General features: G+C 39.1%; 1 protein-coding gene across 2 annotated transcripts in view; it reads left to right on the top strand.

Annotated features, from left to right (window-relative positions):
* Positions 1 to 17,969, top strand: part of dennd1b (DENN/MADD domain containing 1B) — a 92,976-nt gene that overhangs the window by 50,426 nt on the left and 24,581 nt on the right. For both annotated transcript variants that reach the window (XM_079592904.1, XM_079592903.1), the window contains 4 exons: positions 3,066 to 3,166; positions 5,460 to 5,505; positions 6,808 to 6,909; positions 17,689 to 17,814. In XM_079592904.1, coding sequence (XP_079449030.1) covers positions 3,066 to 3,166; positions 5,460 to 5,505; positions 6,808 to 6,909; positions 17,689 to 17,814 — 375 coding nt within the window. The remainder of the gene's footprint in view (positions 1 to 3,065; positions 3,167 to 5,459; positions 5,506 to 6,807; positions 6,910 to 17,688; positions 17,815 to 17,969) is intronic.

The following is a 17,969-nucleotide window of genomic DNA, read 5'->3' as shown; positions in this document are numbered from 1 at the left end:
TCTTACCACACCTTTAATAGACATTTTATCTTCCTCCGGCACTTCCTGTTCTCTTCTTTGTGATATTGTGTTGCAGTGGGAGGTGGATTAGTGGTGTTTGGCGCCCTGCGCCCTACCTCTACCTTTTCTTTTTTTAATGCCACCGCCTTGTTAGCGATACACCTGTGTCGGCGCCCCGCTCAGAGCCGTGCGTTTGTCAACAGGAGGGGAGAGCGAGGCTTGGTAATTGGGAAACAAGGAGAGGGCCAGGGGAGAGAAGTCTCGCAGGTAGCAGGAGTCGGCGCAGACTGTGGCGCTGTCACCCTTGTCAGGGGGAATCGCACCTCTAGTCTCCAGTCTGCCCCAATCACAGATTCCACTGTGAGCTTTGTTGTGCTTATCAAAGAACGGGACCTTTTTTTTTTTTTTTTGGTCTTTGTCTATTCTTGGAGAAGTTGCCATGGATATTTTTGAATCCCAGCTTCTCCCTAGATGTAGGGAATATGTTCGTCAACTTGTTTACATAGACAGGGTTCACTGGAAAGGTGTTACAAAGCATATCTTTATACTTCATCTGTGGAATATATCTCAGCAAGGCAAAATGGTACAAATGTACTCCTAGAGATGAGTGTGAATGTGGTTTGATTGTGAAGTGAGAGTTATGTGACTGTCACCTGATTGGGCAAATCCAGAGTTCGCGGAGCAAAGATGGCAAAATCCTTCTATTTACTTTCCTGAAAGGTGCAGATCTATTTCTAGGTCTTCTAGCATGCTACTTATTAGTATAAATTGTTATATGGGTAAACAGGGTAATTAATGAATGAGTGCAGCCTTGAGTGTCATGATTTTTTATATTATCAAAGGATAGGGTCACATGTACAATAGAGTTTGGATCTGACATGGGGAGGTAACATTTCAGTTTCAACCAAGCCATGATCAGCTTGAAATATCATCCCATCACTAGTAATTTGTGTGCTGATTTCAATTCATTTTGGCATAGATTTTATATAAAACTGATGTTGCATATTTGTTTATTTTCATGTAAAAACCTTTCTTCATAAAAGGACAGTGTCATGTGTACTTTGGAAATCTTTATAATGGCATCATTGTTTTTGGGGGGTCTATTGTATTTCCAAAGCCGGATCCCTTTGTATAATCTGCTCTATGGTTGGTCTCCATAGAGAAGACCCCCACTTAACACGTCCCCAGCACGCCCATTATCGCTAACGGCAGCGGTAGCTCACAGGTCTCGGCAGGATGCAGCCTTGCATCCAAACAAACCGCAATCCAGCATTTGTTCTTGCGCATGACTTCTTCATTCAAAGGAATATCAAGCATACCTTGCCTTTTGTGGCCATTTGGCTTTCTTTTTATTTGGGATTTCTTTCTTTATTAATTATTCATAAGACCGCCAAATATTTTATTAGGTGCAGCACACCAGCAGTGCATTGTGGGTACAACTGGAGATTCAATGGCATCGATACAGTTATTCTGAACTTTCTCTTTAATTGTCACAGAAAGGAGGTCACGACTGACTTTCTTGCAGGATTGTGCGTGCTTTATGATGAATCCCTTGGTAGTGAGCAAAACAACTTTTGTGGGAAAAATATCAAGAGTTAATTTGTTTTTGAATTCCACCTTTTAATGTTTATCTAGGTTTTGCCACCTCCTTTTTGCGCCCTCGTCTTTGAAAGAAGACGGCATGGCTTTACTTTCAAGTCGAGGAATAAATCAAGCCAATTGGGCTTGTCTGTGGACATTGTTGAATTAATTGGAATACGCCATTAGGCTTTCTTACCCATCTCTGCATGGTACGGAAGGGTTCCCCTCTAAGAAACTAGATGGCAGTCTGTTCGCAGTCAAAGAAAAGTGTTTCTTTGCAGTGCAATGACCTCTCAGCATGATTCATTTATTGGACCTTGAGAAAAAGGATCTCGAACAGAACGGGTCTCAAAGCTTTGATATCAACCAAACTTCAATTGGTGAGAAATGCCATAAATATTCATTTCTTTCCTCTAAATTGCCTGAACAAAATTAGATCTGTCACAACTAAAGCCTTTTCGTTCTTTTCAGAGTACTGCACAACAAATTTGCATATGTTATAATGCATGGCACTAAATTACTGTTAATTAAAGCTGTACTGTTTCTTGACTCGATAGGTCACGTCTTATCTGGAGCGGTTGCATTCGAACACAATGTCACAAAATTCAATGCACAACAACAACAACACGCAACCAGCCTTACACCTCGCGCACAGTTGAATACAGACGGGATTCCGGATTTAAACTGATCTCTTTGAAGCGAGCTGTTGTGCCACCGCCAAGCTTGGTTGGTTTCAGTGGTCAATTGTGATATTGTGTGTCAGTGAGCAGGGGGGTCTCTTGATACTTCGGAGCCATGGTTCACACACATTACTGGAAGCTCCAATTGTCAAGACCCCTTCTTCCAGCCCCTACTCCCCCTGGTATTCCAACAGCTCACAGTCTCTCTTGGCTAACTCATGTTTCATTCTTTGGCAATTTGCCCTAATGAAGTCCCAGAGGAGCCTTCAGACCTCTGTTCTTTTTCCATATTTGATCATGTTATTTTAATCTGGAAGATGAGGAAGCTCTGGCGTGTGCGCGTGTGCCACACAGGTCATTACAACTGCTAGGTAGCCATGAGGGGGAATCAGGGTGTGGTGAGGGGTCACTTGGGTGTTCACTCATTAAACATCCACACCAGCGATATAATTAAGTGTTTGCTTCTTGTAGAGTCAGATTGTATACTGTGTGCATGTGTAGAACAGTAATAAAGCATCATTAATTTTGTATCGGTCCTGGAGACGGTACACATTTGACACCTTGTGTGTATTTTTAGTCCCTTGATTGATGCCCCGATTTTGGATTTGAACCTGTGCTGTTAACATCAGAAAACCCCCAAAAAACACATTTAATCAGCTTGTGATGTTTAGATAAAAAGAATAACTATACAGCCTGCTCTCCTGGCCCGCAATAAACACAATCCCCTGTAGTGTGATGGGGTATTCATTGATGAGCCTGTCACATGAAGAAGCTCACGTCTTTTGTTCTTTTTTTTTGTCGTAGTTAACTGCATGCGTGCAAGGGTCCACCGCCATGCTCTACCCTATGCACTGGCAGCACATCTTCATTCCTGTACTTCCTCCTCACCTGCTGGATTACTGCTGGTAAGAGCTCATCTGCACACCTTAAACACACAAATGTCTCATTTGTCTCTCACTCAAGCTTGGGCTGTCGCTTTTTGAGCTTTAGATCTGTATGGTTTGTATGCTTCAGGCCTTTTCGAGTGAATTTGTACAGCTTTTACATTGAAGTTAGATTTGTACGTCATAAGCAAATCTTGACAGTACCCATGGAATCCAAGTTTTGTGCACTGATTGGGGAAAATCTGTGGAATTCTGTGGATTGCATTGGAAGCTGATATTACTGCATTCAATGTCGAAACCATTATCATCTTAAGCTAAAATATTTAATAATGAGCATACAATAGGCAGCAGGAATGAGCATACATTTGTCAGTCAGGTCTGTGAACATTTTTTGTTTATTTCTGCCTAATGACAGATATAGCCAATATGTATTGAAATGTCAAAAAATTGGACAGATAGATAAATAAAAGATATCTGTCTGTCTGTCTGTCTGTCTGTCTGTCTGTCTGTCTGTCTGTCTGTCTGTCTGTCTGTCTGTCTGTGACAATCTGTGTGTGTCTGTCTGTCTGTCTGTATGTCTGTGTCTGTCTGTGATTATCTATCTGTATGTCTGTCCTGTTTCTCTGTGTCCAATTATCTGTCTGTCTGTCTGTCTGTCTGTCTGTCTGTCTGTCTGTCTGTCTATCTACTGTATCTATGTCATCTGTCTGTCTATCTACCTACTGTATCTATCTATCATCTGTCTGTCTGTCTGTGACTATCTATCTGTGTTTGTGTGTGTGTGTGTGTGTGTGTGTGTGTGTGTCTGTCTGTCTCTCTGTGACTATATGTCTGTCTATCTGTGACTATCTCTCTCTCTCTCTCTCTCTCTCTCTCTCTCTCTCTCTCTCTCTCTCTCTCTCTCTCTCTCTCTCTCTCTCTCTCTATATATATATATATATATATATATATATATATATATATATAGAGAGAGAGAGAGACAGATCTGTCTGTCTGTCTGTCTGTGACTGACTATCTATCTATCTATACAAAATAGATTTTTTTTTATCATTTTCGTTTACACAATTCACTTAATGTGAAAAGATTAGATTTCTGTTAATCGGCCAAGCAGGTACAGTCTCCAAATTCGTCCTAACTTTAGGCAATTAATTGGCCTGGCCGATATACTCTATCGCTCCATCAGTAAAATAGAGTTTCTGAACATGCAATACTTCCTTCTGAAATACCCCTTATCCTAATAAATTTCTTTCACCATATCTGGGATCTCAAAGGGTTTATGAAGGACATGATTTATTAGCACTAATGCCACCAAGTCCAGCATACAATCTACTTTTTTTTTTTTTTTACTTACCCATAAGAAACATATATACGGGTTGAGAGGCAGGCTTATTTCCGTATTCCAACTGTGGGCTGAAACCGTGACCACACTCTTAACTTACAGCCCTGCTGTATAGCTACCAGAACACCCTATACCCTTAAATTGACAGACTTGTGCTGCCATGCTTGACACTAGAAACTATTTGTGGTCGAATAATACAACATTGATATAAATGCAGCTTTAAGAGCAGCACCGTTTTCCACTCCAGGACCGACATCCGAGGTGATTTATCATATTTTAGCGATCTAATTATAAAAAAAAAGAGCATTATCATATTATAAGGCTGTGCAATCGCTCATAATGAACGCTATTAGAAATGATGGGAATTAGGCTGTCATAACAAAGTTACACTCATGGACAACAATGACGTGACAGGGCTCACCCCATGCATGTGCGTGCGTGTCTGTGTGTCAGCATGCCTGCATGTCAGTTAAATCTATGGCCTTAACAGATGCAGTGAGGGAGACTGCAGCTTATTAGCCACATAACCTGATTGAGCGAGCACTGTAGCGGCTACCCAAACCTATCTAATTACACGGCCCTGCCTCGGCCCGCTCTGCACCGAGACTCAAAAGTGACGCTCGCCAATTACACTAATCACCTTCACTGCTCAAACGCGCTCGTTCCGGGAAACGGCCGAGGATGCCATTAAAGTTTAGCTCCTGATGCATGCTGCGTCAAAGATATGTCAATTTACCGGTGGTCCTCGTTTATTATTATTCCGTTCGAAAATGTTGGCCTGGCGTTATATTTGTTCTGTAATATGTACGACTGCGTTTCGAATGTTTTTACGTTGTATCTGCATCGCGTTGGACAGAAAACAATGCGTTTCTTGAATTATGACTCTTTTTATTTACTATTATACTACTATTATTTAAAAAATGCAATAAAGCTGTTTTCATGTTGCTAATGACTGCGTTTTGTCTCTGTTCCCAGTGCGCCCATGCCATATCTGGTCGGAGTTCATCTCAGCCTTTTAGAGGTAGGTCACATAAATCTTCCGTCAGCAGCCGTTCATCATCCTTAGTGTGTTTTCACGTGAAGTTTGATCAGAAGCACACCAGTCAATATTACATAAAGCATCATTATTTATTTTTATTTTCACACCGGGTCATTTAAAACCAACCGCTCTTCTGGATTCCAACCATCTGAGATGCTAATAACGCCCATCTACTTTGATGCATCATCACCGAGAAACCTACAAAAATTGACACATTGTTTTTTTGCTTTTCATCTCCCGGGGCGCCGAAGAGAAATGAAAGAGCCGGTGAAACGGCGGAGAAACAAAGAGATGGTGCGTTCGGTTATTGAGAAATGGCATGTTGGTTGGAGGTAGACCTATAGCTTCATGCGCAGATCTGATAGCGCTGACAGTCGCGCCAGTGCTGGTGTTTATCACACGTTCGCCCGCTGACAGTCCCCCCCCCCCTCCAACCCTCCCTCTCCAATCCGGCTGCACGTAATTAGACCAAATCAGCACATGGGCCGCCGTAGCAGCGACTGTCAAAAATGACAAACCAGAAATTTTTTACACACTTGGCTGTTTCCCCCACCTGCACTGGAGGAATAATTATTGGATTTGTCGCCACCACCGTGACTACCATTGTGTGGAAGCATTACGCCGCTCAACACGGTGCTTCATTCAACATGCCTGAATAGTTTTATTATTTGATTAGGTGTTATATATTATTATTATTTGAAAAAAGTTGCAAATGTTTCAAATATATTTATACATATACATATATAAAATGTATTTTTAACATTTGCTCTACTGCTTTAACTTTTTAATGTGTCTTTTATTCACAAACAACGTTCCAGTTGTACTAAATTATTATTTTTTAAATTGTGTTGATATTGTTTCAAACATTTTGACTCTCAACCAAGAATGATTCTGTGAGTCTTTGTAGGTGCATACATGTTTTTAGAGTTGTAGTTTTGTTTAAGAACATAATTTTAAAGCTTCATGTGGTTTCATTTATGAGAATCCAGTGTTTGCATTGCTAATTTAATCTATTTAAATCGTTCCTGCTTTAGTCTTTATGTGGAGGTTTTGACATCGTTGAAAAAAAAAAAAAAAAAAAAAAATCATGTTCTCTAAATAGAGAATCATCAGTAGTCTGGGAAATAATTCTGTGAAAATATGTTTGCAGTTTATGTTAACCAGTCACAATTTAAATTATTTAAATAAACTACTGTTTATTTATCACATTGTAAAGTTATTAAAACGGTTACAGGAAATGGGAATAGTCGGGACGGTGTGTAACAAAGTGTGTTGCATTTCCAGAGAGTAAAGGGCAGATCCCTGGAGGATGTGGTCATTCTGAACGTGGACACAAACACCCTGGAAAGCCCCACAGACGATCTGCACAAACTGCCCAGTGACGTGGTGAGTGTCCCACAACACACACACGTTTACCTAGAAATCGAAATGAGGACTCACCATAGACTTCTGTTTTTTTTTCCATACATACACGTTTATAATTATTACAGACTAACCTTAAAGCTTCCAAAAATAATTTTTATTTTTAGTATTAAAAAATTGTGTGTGTGTGTGTGTTTGTTTGTGTGTGTGTGTGTGTGTGTGTGTGTGTGTGTGTGTTATATCCAGAGTAGAGCTAAGTAACTAGCTTTTATATATAACTTACTTATAAAAACATATACATTTTATATAAATATTTATTTTAAGAATTATTTGTACTTTTGAGGATGTCTCTAAAGGGTAAGTTTCCCCTAATTTTACTAAGTTCTGGGAACAATGTTGTCCCTAAAGTAGCAAAAGTAAACCCACTTACACACACTCACACACACACACACACACATACATACATTACCGTTCTCCGCTCTCTACCGTTTTCTTTTGTTCTAAGCACACTGTTTCAAATTCACAAACACACACACAAATATGATTGCCATTTTCTCCCATTCTCTTTTTCGTCCACCTGCACATTTAAACAAACAGTCTCTTTCTGGTCAGAGGAACAGACCGCACCTCTGTCCTCATCATTAGCAGACGCTGCCGTGAATCCCCAAAAACCACTCTCTGCAAACTTGCCCTGTGACGTTAAACGTCCGTCGCAATTCGCCAGCCATATCTGTGAATTTCAAACTCCTGCCTTCATCTCTTTTTTTTTCTCTTTTTCTTCCCCTTTCTCTCTGCCCAGTGGCACATCTCGCTAGAAGTCCTGGATTTTCTGAAGGCGCGGGGAAGAAGGGGGCCAATTATTAGATCCTGCTTTTCTGCCACCTGCCAGCGCTTTCTCTCTTTAATTAATGTTTAGGTGGCACGGTCAGTGCAACAGGGAAGTGCATCCAGCGTCAGGGTCAGAAACACGTCTGTCATCTGTCCTTTTGAACATAAAGAAACGTGTTTGTTTCTTTTTTCTTTTCTCTTCTCCTCTTGCGTTCTCTTTTTCTGTCCCGCTGGGGGGTGTGTTTTAACACTCCTATATGACTCGGTGGATCCCGCTGCTGTCTGTCCAAGCAGAAAAAGCCAGCCTGTTCTGTTATGCCATCTCAGCACTGGCATCCCATTTGTAAATTAAATTGCAAACCGAGAGCGTCGTAAAAAAAAGAAAGAAAAAAGAGTCGGGTCTTTTGAAACTGACGGAGGGGAAAGAAAAAACCTCTTTGTCTTCGTAGCGTGATAAATTAAGTGGCAGCTTCATGTTTGCTTTGATCCTCTCACGCAATTTTTCATTGACTAATGATAGAACGTATTCTGCATATCATGTTAAATTACCCCACCTGAATGTAAATGTCACCTACAATAATATATTTATCACTGCAAAAAATCATTTTTCTCTTCCTCTGGTTATCATACCTTTGGGGATATTAAAATTCATAACTCAAGGAATATGTTTAAATTGAGCAAACGCTCTGGGTTTATCCCCCCCCTTTTCATCTTTAATAGTCTGTCACATGGCGAAAGTGCCTCGCAATTTGGTGTTTAAAAAGGGCCAATCGATGGAATTTAATTGAATCAATTAATTTGATTCACTTTTTTTACTTTCATTATTTAAATACACATTTATTCCGAGATTTTTGCATTTCTAGCCTCAAAAAAAAAAAAATCAATGCATTTTACAACTATAAAGCAAAATAGAATATAACTGACCCTGGAGCGTTTCTTTTTTCTTTTCTTTCCTCCCAAGTCTTTTATTGATTTAAGCCGAACCTTTTGAGATTCATCTAATTAAGTGTTTGAAGGCTTTTTTTACCATGTGGGCTTTATTATTCGGAGAGTCTGACCACTAGAGCCGCTCTCAGACGGGTCAGGGGTGACAGTTGTCCTGAATTACCTGGCCCTCTTTTCAGACGGGACCCTATGCTGTGCTCACCGCTGTCTGTCACTTAATGGCAGGTTTTCCCAATTTCACACATAATATTTTAGATTTATTGACTATTAGAAATGCTACCACGCCAGTAGCGATTCCGTTCTGCACAAACCGACGGATTTTACAAATAGAGATAATAATTGCAGCGGCTCAGAAAGGATGTGGCGAACGCTTGAGAATGATTTCAAACATGCCTTTTTATTGGAAACATCAGATGGGACGGGGTTGAAAGTCCACGGATTGTGTTTTTTGGGTTGCAGTTTTAATCACCACACTTTGCGAAAGTGTCACACACGGGTTCAAAATAAATTTAGCGCTACTTTTTATTTTGTACAATGTGTGAAAATGAGATTAAAATGTCTGAAATGAGTGTAACGTGACTTTTTGATCCACCATGTATATAAACATTAAAATAAAGATCACTTTGATGTCTTTTTAGTGCAACTCTTCGTGCTAACTTTATTTTTTCTAACTAGATTTTCTTTGTTTTAGAAGGTGTTTGCCGCTGAAGTTTTTCTAGTTCCATCAAAAACTGAATTTATAAATATTTAGGAGATTTTAATGATGGGTGGTTGTAGATTTTACAAAAGGAAAAAGAAAGAAAAGAAATTATGTTAAAAGGAGAGTTTGCTCTCTCACAAATAAATGAAGGTGTTTTCCTTCTTAAACATTGTGAAACTGTTGCTTTTTTTTATTTTATTCAATTATAATTGGATTTGGTAGTGGGGTAGGGGGGTGTTTACTTGTGCAGTCATTAAAACGATCTAAAAATAGAAAATTATGAATCCATTGTGCTACCAAACAGCGCTGCAATCTTATTTGGATGCGATTCTCTCTCTGCTCACAGGTCCTGTATCAATCCTGAGACTGTTTTGATAAAATATTCCTTTTGACTTTATTACTTTTGTTCAAGTTACGCCAGATCTATTGTTTACTTTTCCAGTTTCTCTGTCTTTGCTGCTCGTGTCATTCCGGTTGTCTCCCTTTTCGTCTCTTCCACACAACTTATATTTGTACTTCCTGCGTTTGATCGTTTACGTTCTCAATCAACAGCAAAAATTCAAGTTTGCACACCCACCTCGTGTATATTAAGCTACCAAATGAAGGTTAACAAATTAATCAGAGAGAGTGCAATATCCGCGCGCCTCCTCTGAGATCACCAGGCATGGTGTTTAATTGGGATTCGAGAGAAAACAAAAACAAGCACTACATCAGCTGACACACCAAACAATTACTGTTTGGGGAAAGTGGGAATGTTGCGTTTTTCAGCGCTCGTTCTATTTCAGGGCATCGCAAATCAAGCCCATTCAGGACCCTCTTAAAGGATCAGTTCTTCGTGCCGTAGTGTGCGGGACGGGGCAGACCAGGTGGGGCTCATTTCCGCCCCGAGTGGACTAATGCAGTGTCCAGCCCTCAAGGCACCACCATTATTGGTCTGTTGATGAACAATAACTGTACTTGATTGGCGCTTTTTGCTTGAGTGTCAGACTGAAATCAAATGCAGATGTCTTAAAAACCAAAGTTTTTCTTTCACATTTACATTAAATACATTTCCAGTCTTTTTTAGTGTTTGAATGCATATCTTTGTTTTTTACAAACTTGCATTACATCTTCCACATACAAAAATCGAATAGCTTGCGCATTCAGCATGCTTATGTTAGCATATAAACTAGCAGTGATTGATGGAGTAATTTGCTTTGTGAATGCTAACTAGTGAATATTATTGAGTGGTCATTTGTATAGGTGTTTTTTTCAGTTTGGTACTTATTTATTTTTAACTGTCTGATAAATATATATATATAAAAAAACGTTTTACCATATTTTATTTTATTTATGTTTGATAAAAGTTTTACATTATAGTTATATTTTTTATTTATTTATTTATTGCTTGATTTATTTATTTTAAATACATGCTGCGGTTTAAGAAAAAGACACAAACCTTGCGTTTTGTTAGAAATCTTTAAGCATTTTTTATGTTTGATGATTGTTTTATTAGTTTTACATTTAAGTTTTACACTTTTTATTAATTAATATATTTTAAATGTATGAAGTGTATTAAGAAAGACAATAAACTTTGCAAGTATTGTTTATTTGTTTGAAAATAGTTGTATTATTTTTATATTAAGTTATATCATTTAAATTAATTAATTTTACATAATTATTATTTTATTTGATGTATGCTGTGTTAAGAACAAGACACTGACCTGCGTTTCCTTTAGCATTACGGTTGAAATACACTTTGTCTTTGTGTTTTTCTGAAAGGATGTGAATTCAGTCCGCGTGTACATTTACTTTTCAGCCTATTGCACATCAAAAGAAAGCAGAAGATTTTCATATCTATTTCTTTTTTCTTTGTAGTCCTCTAATTGCCTCCCAACGGCTTTCCATCCCTGGACAGAATCCTTAACAAAACATATTTTTCCCTCTGTCTTAAAAAAAAAAGAAGTCTTTCAGCCATACTCAAAAACGGTCACAATGTAACCTGACAATATTGTGAGCTGATTTATTTACATGTCTAGATTAACTTTGTAAGTGGCCATTTAATTTTTTACTTCTTTATTTTATCATATCTTATATTTATCATAATGACTTGTAAATTAATTTTATCGTCATACAGGCTTATTTAATTTATATATATATATATATATATATATATACATACTTGCATGAATACATATATATTTAAAAGAAATCTCTAAATATCCAGTCAGGTTGTAAAATCCATCAGATCTCCATTTATAAACCTGAAAACAGTGTAAAATATATTCGTGAGGACATGACTGTGTGTAGCGCCTGTCTGCGGCTTGTCCAGTTCAATGAATTAAAATCCCTTGACCATAAACAGCTCAGCTCTCGAGGAGAGACCGGCGCGTGTATGTGTGCGCGCGCAAAAGCGTCTCAGAAGTGGTGTTCTGTTGAAAGTCGCGGTGTATAATAGAAGCCCACCGCAGAGCAGATCTCCATGGTATCATCCTTTAGAGCAGGAGACAGTGATGCACCTGCTAATTATCATCTCCAGCTGGTGAGTTAAATGGAGATCTGTTTTCAGGGCCACCTCTGACCCTGTGCTCTTTACTTGACGCACTTCAAACCCTGTTGGGGAGTCCATGCAGTAGAGTTTAATGAGGCCCTGTGTTTGCCCTCGACGGGCTCAGCGAGTCGGAGGCTGCACTTTCATCCTCAGCCATCCTCGCTTGATGTAAATTGAAAAGATCACAGCTATGGGGAGAAGACCTATAGTGGAAAGGCCTCTCTGCATAGATTATGAATATCATAACTCAACATAAGTCATCTCCCAAACCCACCCCCCCAACCCCCACGCTACCCACCTCCTACAATACCATAGTTATAATTGGACCCAATGGGGGACTCTCCCTTTGATCAGATTATAGGCTGAATGACTTTACACTAAAAAATGTCACTGCCAAATAGGTTTATCACCTGTAGAGCTAAGCTCCCCTCTGATGCCCCACCCGCTCACATCTCGTTAACGTTACTCAAAGTATAGAAGTTAATTAGTCTGACTGATCAATTATTGGCCACGCTTGTGCCGCCCAGTTATTAAATTGAAGTGTATCACCAGCATTATCTGTGAACGTGATTTATGAATCGAGTATTTACAGAGGAAAAAATGCATTTTAGTTAATTGGATCATTATACAGGCTTATATATATATATATATATATATATATATATATATATATATATATATAATACAAATTAAATAAAAACTCTTAAGGGCTCAGGCTGATAGGTCCTCTGCAATCACATCATTACCGCATGGCACAAGCTGATTGGCCTTTGCTGATCCTGCAGCCAATGAGATCGCTTGCTCAACATTTAAATAGTCTGGTTCAGTGTTTGCTGTAAGCTAGTCCTCCATCAGAGTTCATCTGAGACCCTCCACCTCCCCCACCTCCACCTGCCTAGATCTGCTACTGGATGTATGCATGTCTATTTATGCAGCAGTAGCATATCTTACATGCTCACATCAGTGTGTCTGTGTATCAGCATTAGCAGTAGTATATATATATATATATATAGAGAGAGAGAGAGAGAGAGGGAGGGGGTAAAATTGTAAATAATAAAAATATTAAGTAACTATATACATTTATTTAATTAGATTTACATTTAAATTTAATTCAGAAATATTGAAGACATTCTTGTGCACAACCTTTTGTTTTATCTCCTCTTATTTGCCCACTGGGTATGGTGAACGTTCTCGTGAGTGTGAGTGGCGTTTTGCTTTCTTTGATTCTTCAAAAATGAAGACTGTTTAACGGATTGTTTGGGGAGAGCGAGAGAAGTGAGGGGGAAAAAGACAACGCATCAACATGAAATATTAATATGACGCCAACTTTACATAAACATAAAAGCACTTAGCCAGTGTGAATATGGAGATGACACTTGTTAATTTAGCGCCGCTAAACTTCCAGTTTGATGCTTCTGAGTATTCGCCATATCAGCTCAGGGACTCTGTGAAGAAGAGATGCATCCCAATAGGGACAATTTGAACAAAAGACAACAAAAATGTAACTTGTTCGATATGAAGAATGCCACATTTTGTGAACATCTGGAACAAAACCTCTTTCCACATTCAAAAGGGTCAGTGGCGATTCACCCAGGTGCTTTTGCTGCGTTCCTAAACTGAACTGCCTCTTGGTATTCTGTGGACTGCCTAAATGCTCTCGCTTATGGTCCTTGCTTGATCTTCCCTAATGAAGCAATCTAAACTGATTATTGATATGCACACTGCTCAGTGTCAATTGCAGGCGTGCAAATGAATTGCCAGCAGATGGTTATGAGCGCCACAGAATACGTAATCAATTTGGTTAACCTTAGATTACCTGGATCAAGCACCGCTTCATGGTTCATCCCCATGTGTTCGTGCACCGCTGTGTCTCATGACAGGCTTGGATGCTTTGATACAGAAGGCTTGGGAGTATGGGGGAAAATCTGGTGGGGACATGCAATTCAAATACTTCCTTGGTTATATTATTTATGAATAAGTATGCATTTATAAATATGTATGCATATTTATTTTAGCTTATTGGTCCATTACAAATAAGATCACATTTTCATGAACTAACCTTTGCTTTCTCTCATTCCCTATTTTTTGGTTTTCTTGTCATATGAAAACAAAATATTTTCTGCATGTTTGTTACACCCAGTGTTGGGGTATTACAACCTGAGTTACGTAATCGGATTACTTTTTTCAAATAACGAGTAAAGTAACCCATTACTTTTTATTTTATTTACACCGACACATTTTAGTTACTTTTTCAAATAAGTAATGTAAGTTACTTTGTTTTCCAATTTTTAGGCTAACACCTGTCCTATCCCCACATTGAGAGAAATGGGGAGTAAATGCAGAGGTGTTGTGTGGGAACATAATGCGTATTGTTGTTCTAAACTAAATGTAAACAAGCATTTACTCATCTCACTCAAACACATAAAAATATAACATAAATATATATTTCTCAGATTATTATGCAAACATGCAATAATTAAATGCTAAACAACACAAATATACTTTATGTATTTAATCTCACTTTATTAAAGTGTGTATGTCAGGTTAAATTTTTAATTTTGATTAACACAAAATAGTTCGGGGAAATACACGTTTGACAAGTTGATGTATTGTTTTGTATGTTTTTCGATACCTAAAGGCAGAATATAAGATGAAAAAGTTAGTTATTTTTAGTTATTTTTAGTCCTCCCTTAAAACTGCTCCTCCTTCCAAATGAATTGTTTGACGTCATACGAGGGAGCCGTCTCCCCAGCTCGCTGAGATGTGTTGATAATTGTACGAGTGATCGAGCGAGAGAATTAGTGATTAGGACATTTATTTAGTTATTTAGTTAGTTATTTAAAGGTAGGGTTGGTAATCCTGTTCAGAAACATTTTTTTTTATACTGGGTGAAATGGTCCTTCCATTCTGATAGTAGTCAATACATTATGTGTTCAGAAAAAGGAATGAAAAATATCTGACCTCTGTAGCAGCTGTAGGACAGTAAAAACTCTGACCAATCACTGCCATTCGGTGCGAATGTAAAGAACCAATCAGATGCCTTCATGTCTCGTGCCCGAGCACCACTGCGTGCACAGCAGTGATGCGCGGGTCAATGTATAAACAACCCGCACCCGACCGACGTTTTGTTTTCAACTAACCGCCCGCTTAGACGGAGGAACTAGGGGTGCGCATTTTTCAGAATGCTGTATGATATAGCCTATAGTGTTTTGTAATAAAGGCTTGATTTATTAATTTATTTCGTTTCATTTTCTTAACAGTTAAGATGCTGCATGTTTATCCAGTCTAATCGACGTGTGCGAGCGTCTCTCCCCGGACTTTCCCAACAAAAATCCCGCCCCCTCTCAGCAAATAGGCTACATAAAACTGACATTACTGAGCTATATGCGTTTAAAAGTAGCCTATTAAAATGGCACAATGGCATTGCTCAGTTCAACGCGTTGGGAAATCGGGCATTTTGTCCCGCGTCAGCTTTTATTCAAAAGTTAATAACGCGCTCAACATTCAAAAGGTAAATAAGGATTTCCCACTTTCATCTGCAGACTGCTCGTGCGTCATCCTCGCGCATTCAGCCAATAAAGTGTAGACCTATGTATTTCATAGAACATTGTGTCTAGTACTATATAAATTACAAAGGTAAACGACCCGACCGACCGCGACCCGAATATCATTAAAAATATTTTTGGATGACTCGTAACCGCGGGTAACCGCAGGCACCCGCTCATTTTGGATCAACCCGCGCATCACTGGTAGGTACATACAGCTGACTCCAAATGTGGATGCGCGTTCATGTTTGCGGGGGGGCGTAGCTTTGGACGGAGCACTGACAGGAGGGGGCGGAGCTTAGAAGAGGTGCCACTTTCAAATCTGGCTAGCTTTCCAACATTACCTACTCTAGCTTTAAGTTAGGTAGTTAGTATACGCAGGCGTATTTTCACGATGGTGAATTACTGCGTTTGTGCTGGGTGCAAAAACACGTTAAAACCGGTCACAGAGTCCACTGTGTTCCGTGCCTGGGTCAACTTTGTTCGGACCAAACGCGCCGACTTCAGTGCTGCTTCGGTATCCAAGACTTCGGTCATTTGCAGCGCCCATTTCACTGAGAAGGACTACGCGGTTGGAGATCTCATGAGTTATAAAATGGGATTTAAAACCCGAGTGAGACTGGTAGCTGATGCGGTGCCTACAGTGTATGCTACTGTAGTAGAAGCATGTCGATCGCGCCCGCGCCCCTCTCTCTCCCTCTCCCTCTCCCTCTCCCACACACACACACACACACACCAACCAACATATTCCAGCATTGCAATATTGACATCGATCGCAGCCTGTTCATTATAGCCACGGAGCTTCAGAGCTGAGGCAGAGCTACAGATTAGGTGTCCCTAAACAACCCGCGTATCTAACAGTAGTTCCGCATTAAGTAATTTGCACGCGAGTTTTATTTATTTTTATACCGTGTATTCTCCGTGTATATTCATGCACTGAACCGTTACACCCGTACCGTTTCGGTTCAATACGAATACATACCTTTATGCCTATACTTACCAGACACCTGACCAACTCTCCACTGGTTCTCTTCTTCACACCAGATATTTATGTTTCTTCGATAGGAATTATTTACATTTCTGTTTGGCTCCTCATCTGTCTCCCGCCTGGGAGGCTCAAAATTGTATGGCTGTGGGCCATCGTATAGGTTTGAGGGGGATTTTGCATCTCCTCAGACTCAAAACTCTCCATACTTGAATAGAACTTTGTTGGCACATCTCCCTCATATGACGTCACAGCTCAGCTGCATTTTAAAAATATGATCTTGACAGAAATGGCTATAAAGCTTATTGTAGGGCAGTTACAGTAATAATTTTAATGATAATTACATTTTCACTCAGACATCTAAACCTTATTTAATATATCTAAAAAAAATTTTTTAACCTGACATACACACTTTAACCAATGTCTTTCCTGCTGACCTTTAATAATCCAATTCAACCCTTTTTTTTGTGCTAAAGTAGGAATATTGAACTTTCTTCTCCTGCGTCCTCTAATTCTGCAATCCAGGCATGACTTTGCATTTCCTTCACTTGGAGGCTTATTTATTTCATATAAGGTGTGAAAGAGCCTTTACCTATGCCAAAATATAACTTTTTTTGGCATCAAGCAAGACCAGCACAAGTGAGAAAAGGTAACGAAAAAGTAACGTAACATTACTTTACATAAAAAAAACACAATAGTTACTTTTTTAGGAAGTAATGCAATATTGTAACATATCACTTTTAAAAGTAACTTTCCCCAACACTGGTTACACCTCATATTTCTATTTAAAGCAAAACTTCTCTCTTTTTTTAAGAATGTCACTCTTTTAATGAGACACTTTTCTTCCACCTTTAACATTTTTTAAGCCTCACAAAAATAAAATAACTTTTTCATCAGTATCAGACTCGGTTTAAAAAGAAACTAAAAGCAGACCAGTAGCAGATAATTGTAAAGCATATAATAAAAGTATATGTATGTCGAGAGATTTAGGAAGTCGACAGTAAGAAAGAGAAGGGTAAGAGAGACCAAGATTCTCTGCCAAAGTCATTTTGCTCTCTGGCCCCACCCCTGCACACGGCACCATTGCTTCAATTAACAGAGCAGCAGGTGCTCTTGAGAGATAGAAGGCTTTTCTTTATTTCTTTCTTTGGTTTTTAGGGCGGGGGGTGACCTGTAAATGTGACACTTCACACTCTGAATGGGTTTGCCTGTTCCTCCACCTATTTCAGAGGTGTTAATTTAACTCTCTCCCTCTCTTTCTCTCTTTTAGGTCTCCAGTCTGAAGAGTAAGCTGAAAAAGCAGTCGACTGCTACAGGCAGTGGGGTGGCTCGGGCTTTTCTGCATGCTCAGGCTGCGTTGTTTGGCTCTTATCGGGACGCCCTGAGATATAAACCTGTAAGACTACCACTCTTCTTTTCAAGCTCTGCACAGAATATCACCTTATCATCCCTTTATCAACACCATGTACCATCTTGATGCATAATTTATTTATTTTACAAGTATGCGTTTATAAATATTTATGCATTTTTATTTTTGCTTATGTCAATGAC

This window comes from Phoxinus phoxinus, assembly GCF_949152265.1.
Source record: "Phoxinus phoxinus genome assembly, chromosome: 20".
NCBI classification, from domain to species: domain Eukaryota; kingdom Metazoa; phylum Chordata; class Actinopteri; order Cypriniformes; family Leuciscidae; genus Phoxinus; species Phoxinus phoxinus.
This window is presented reverse-complemented; position numbering and strand designations above follow the sequence as displayed.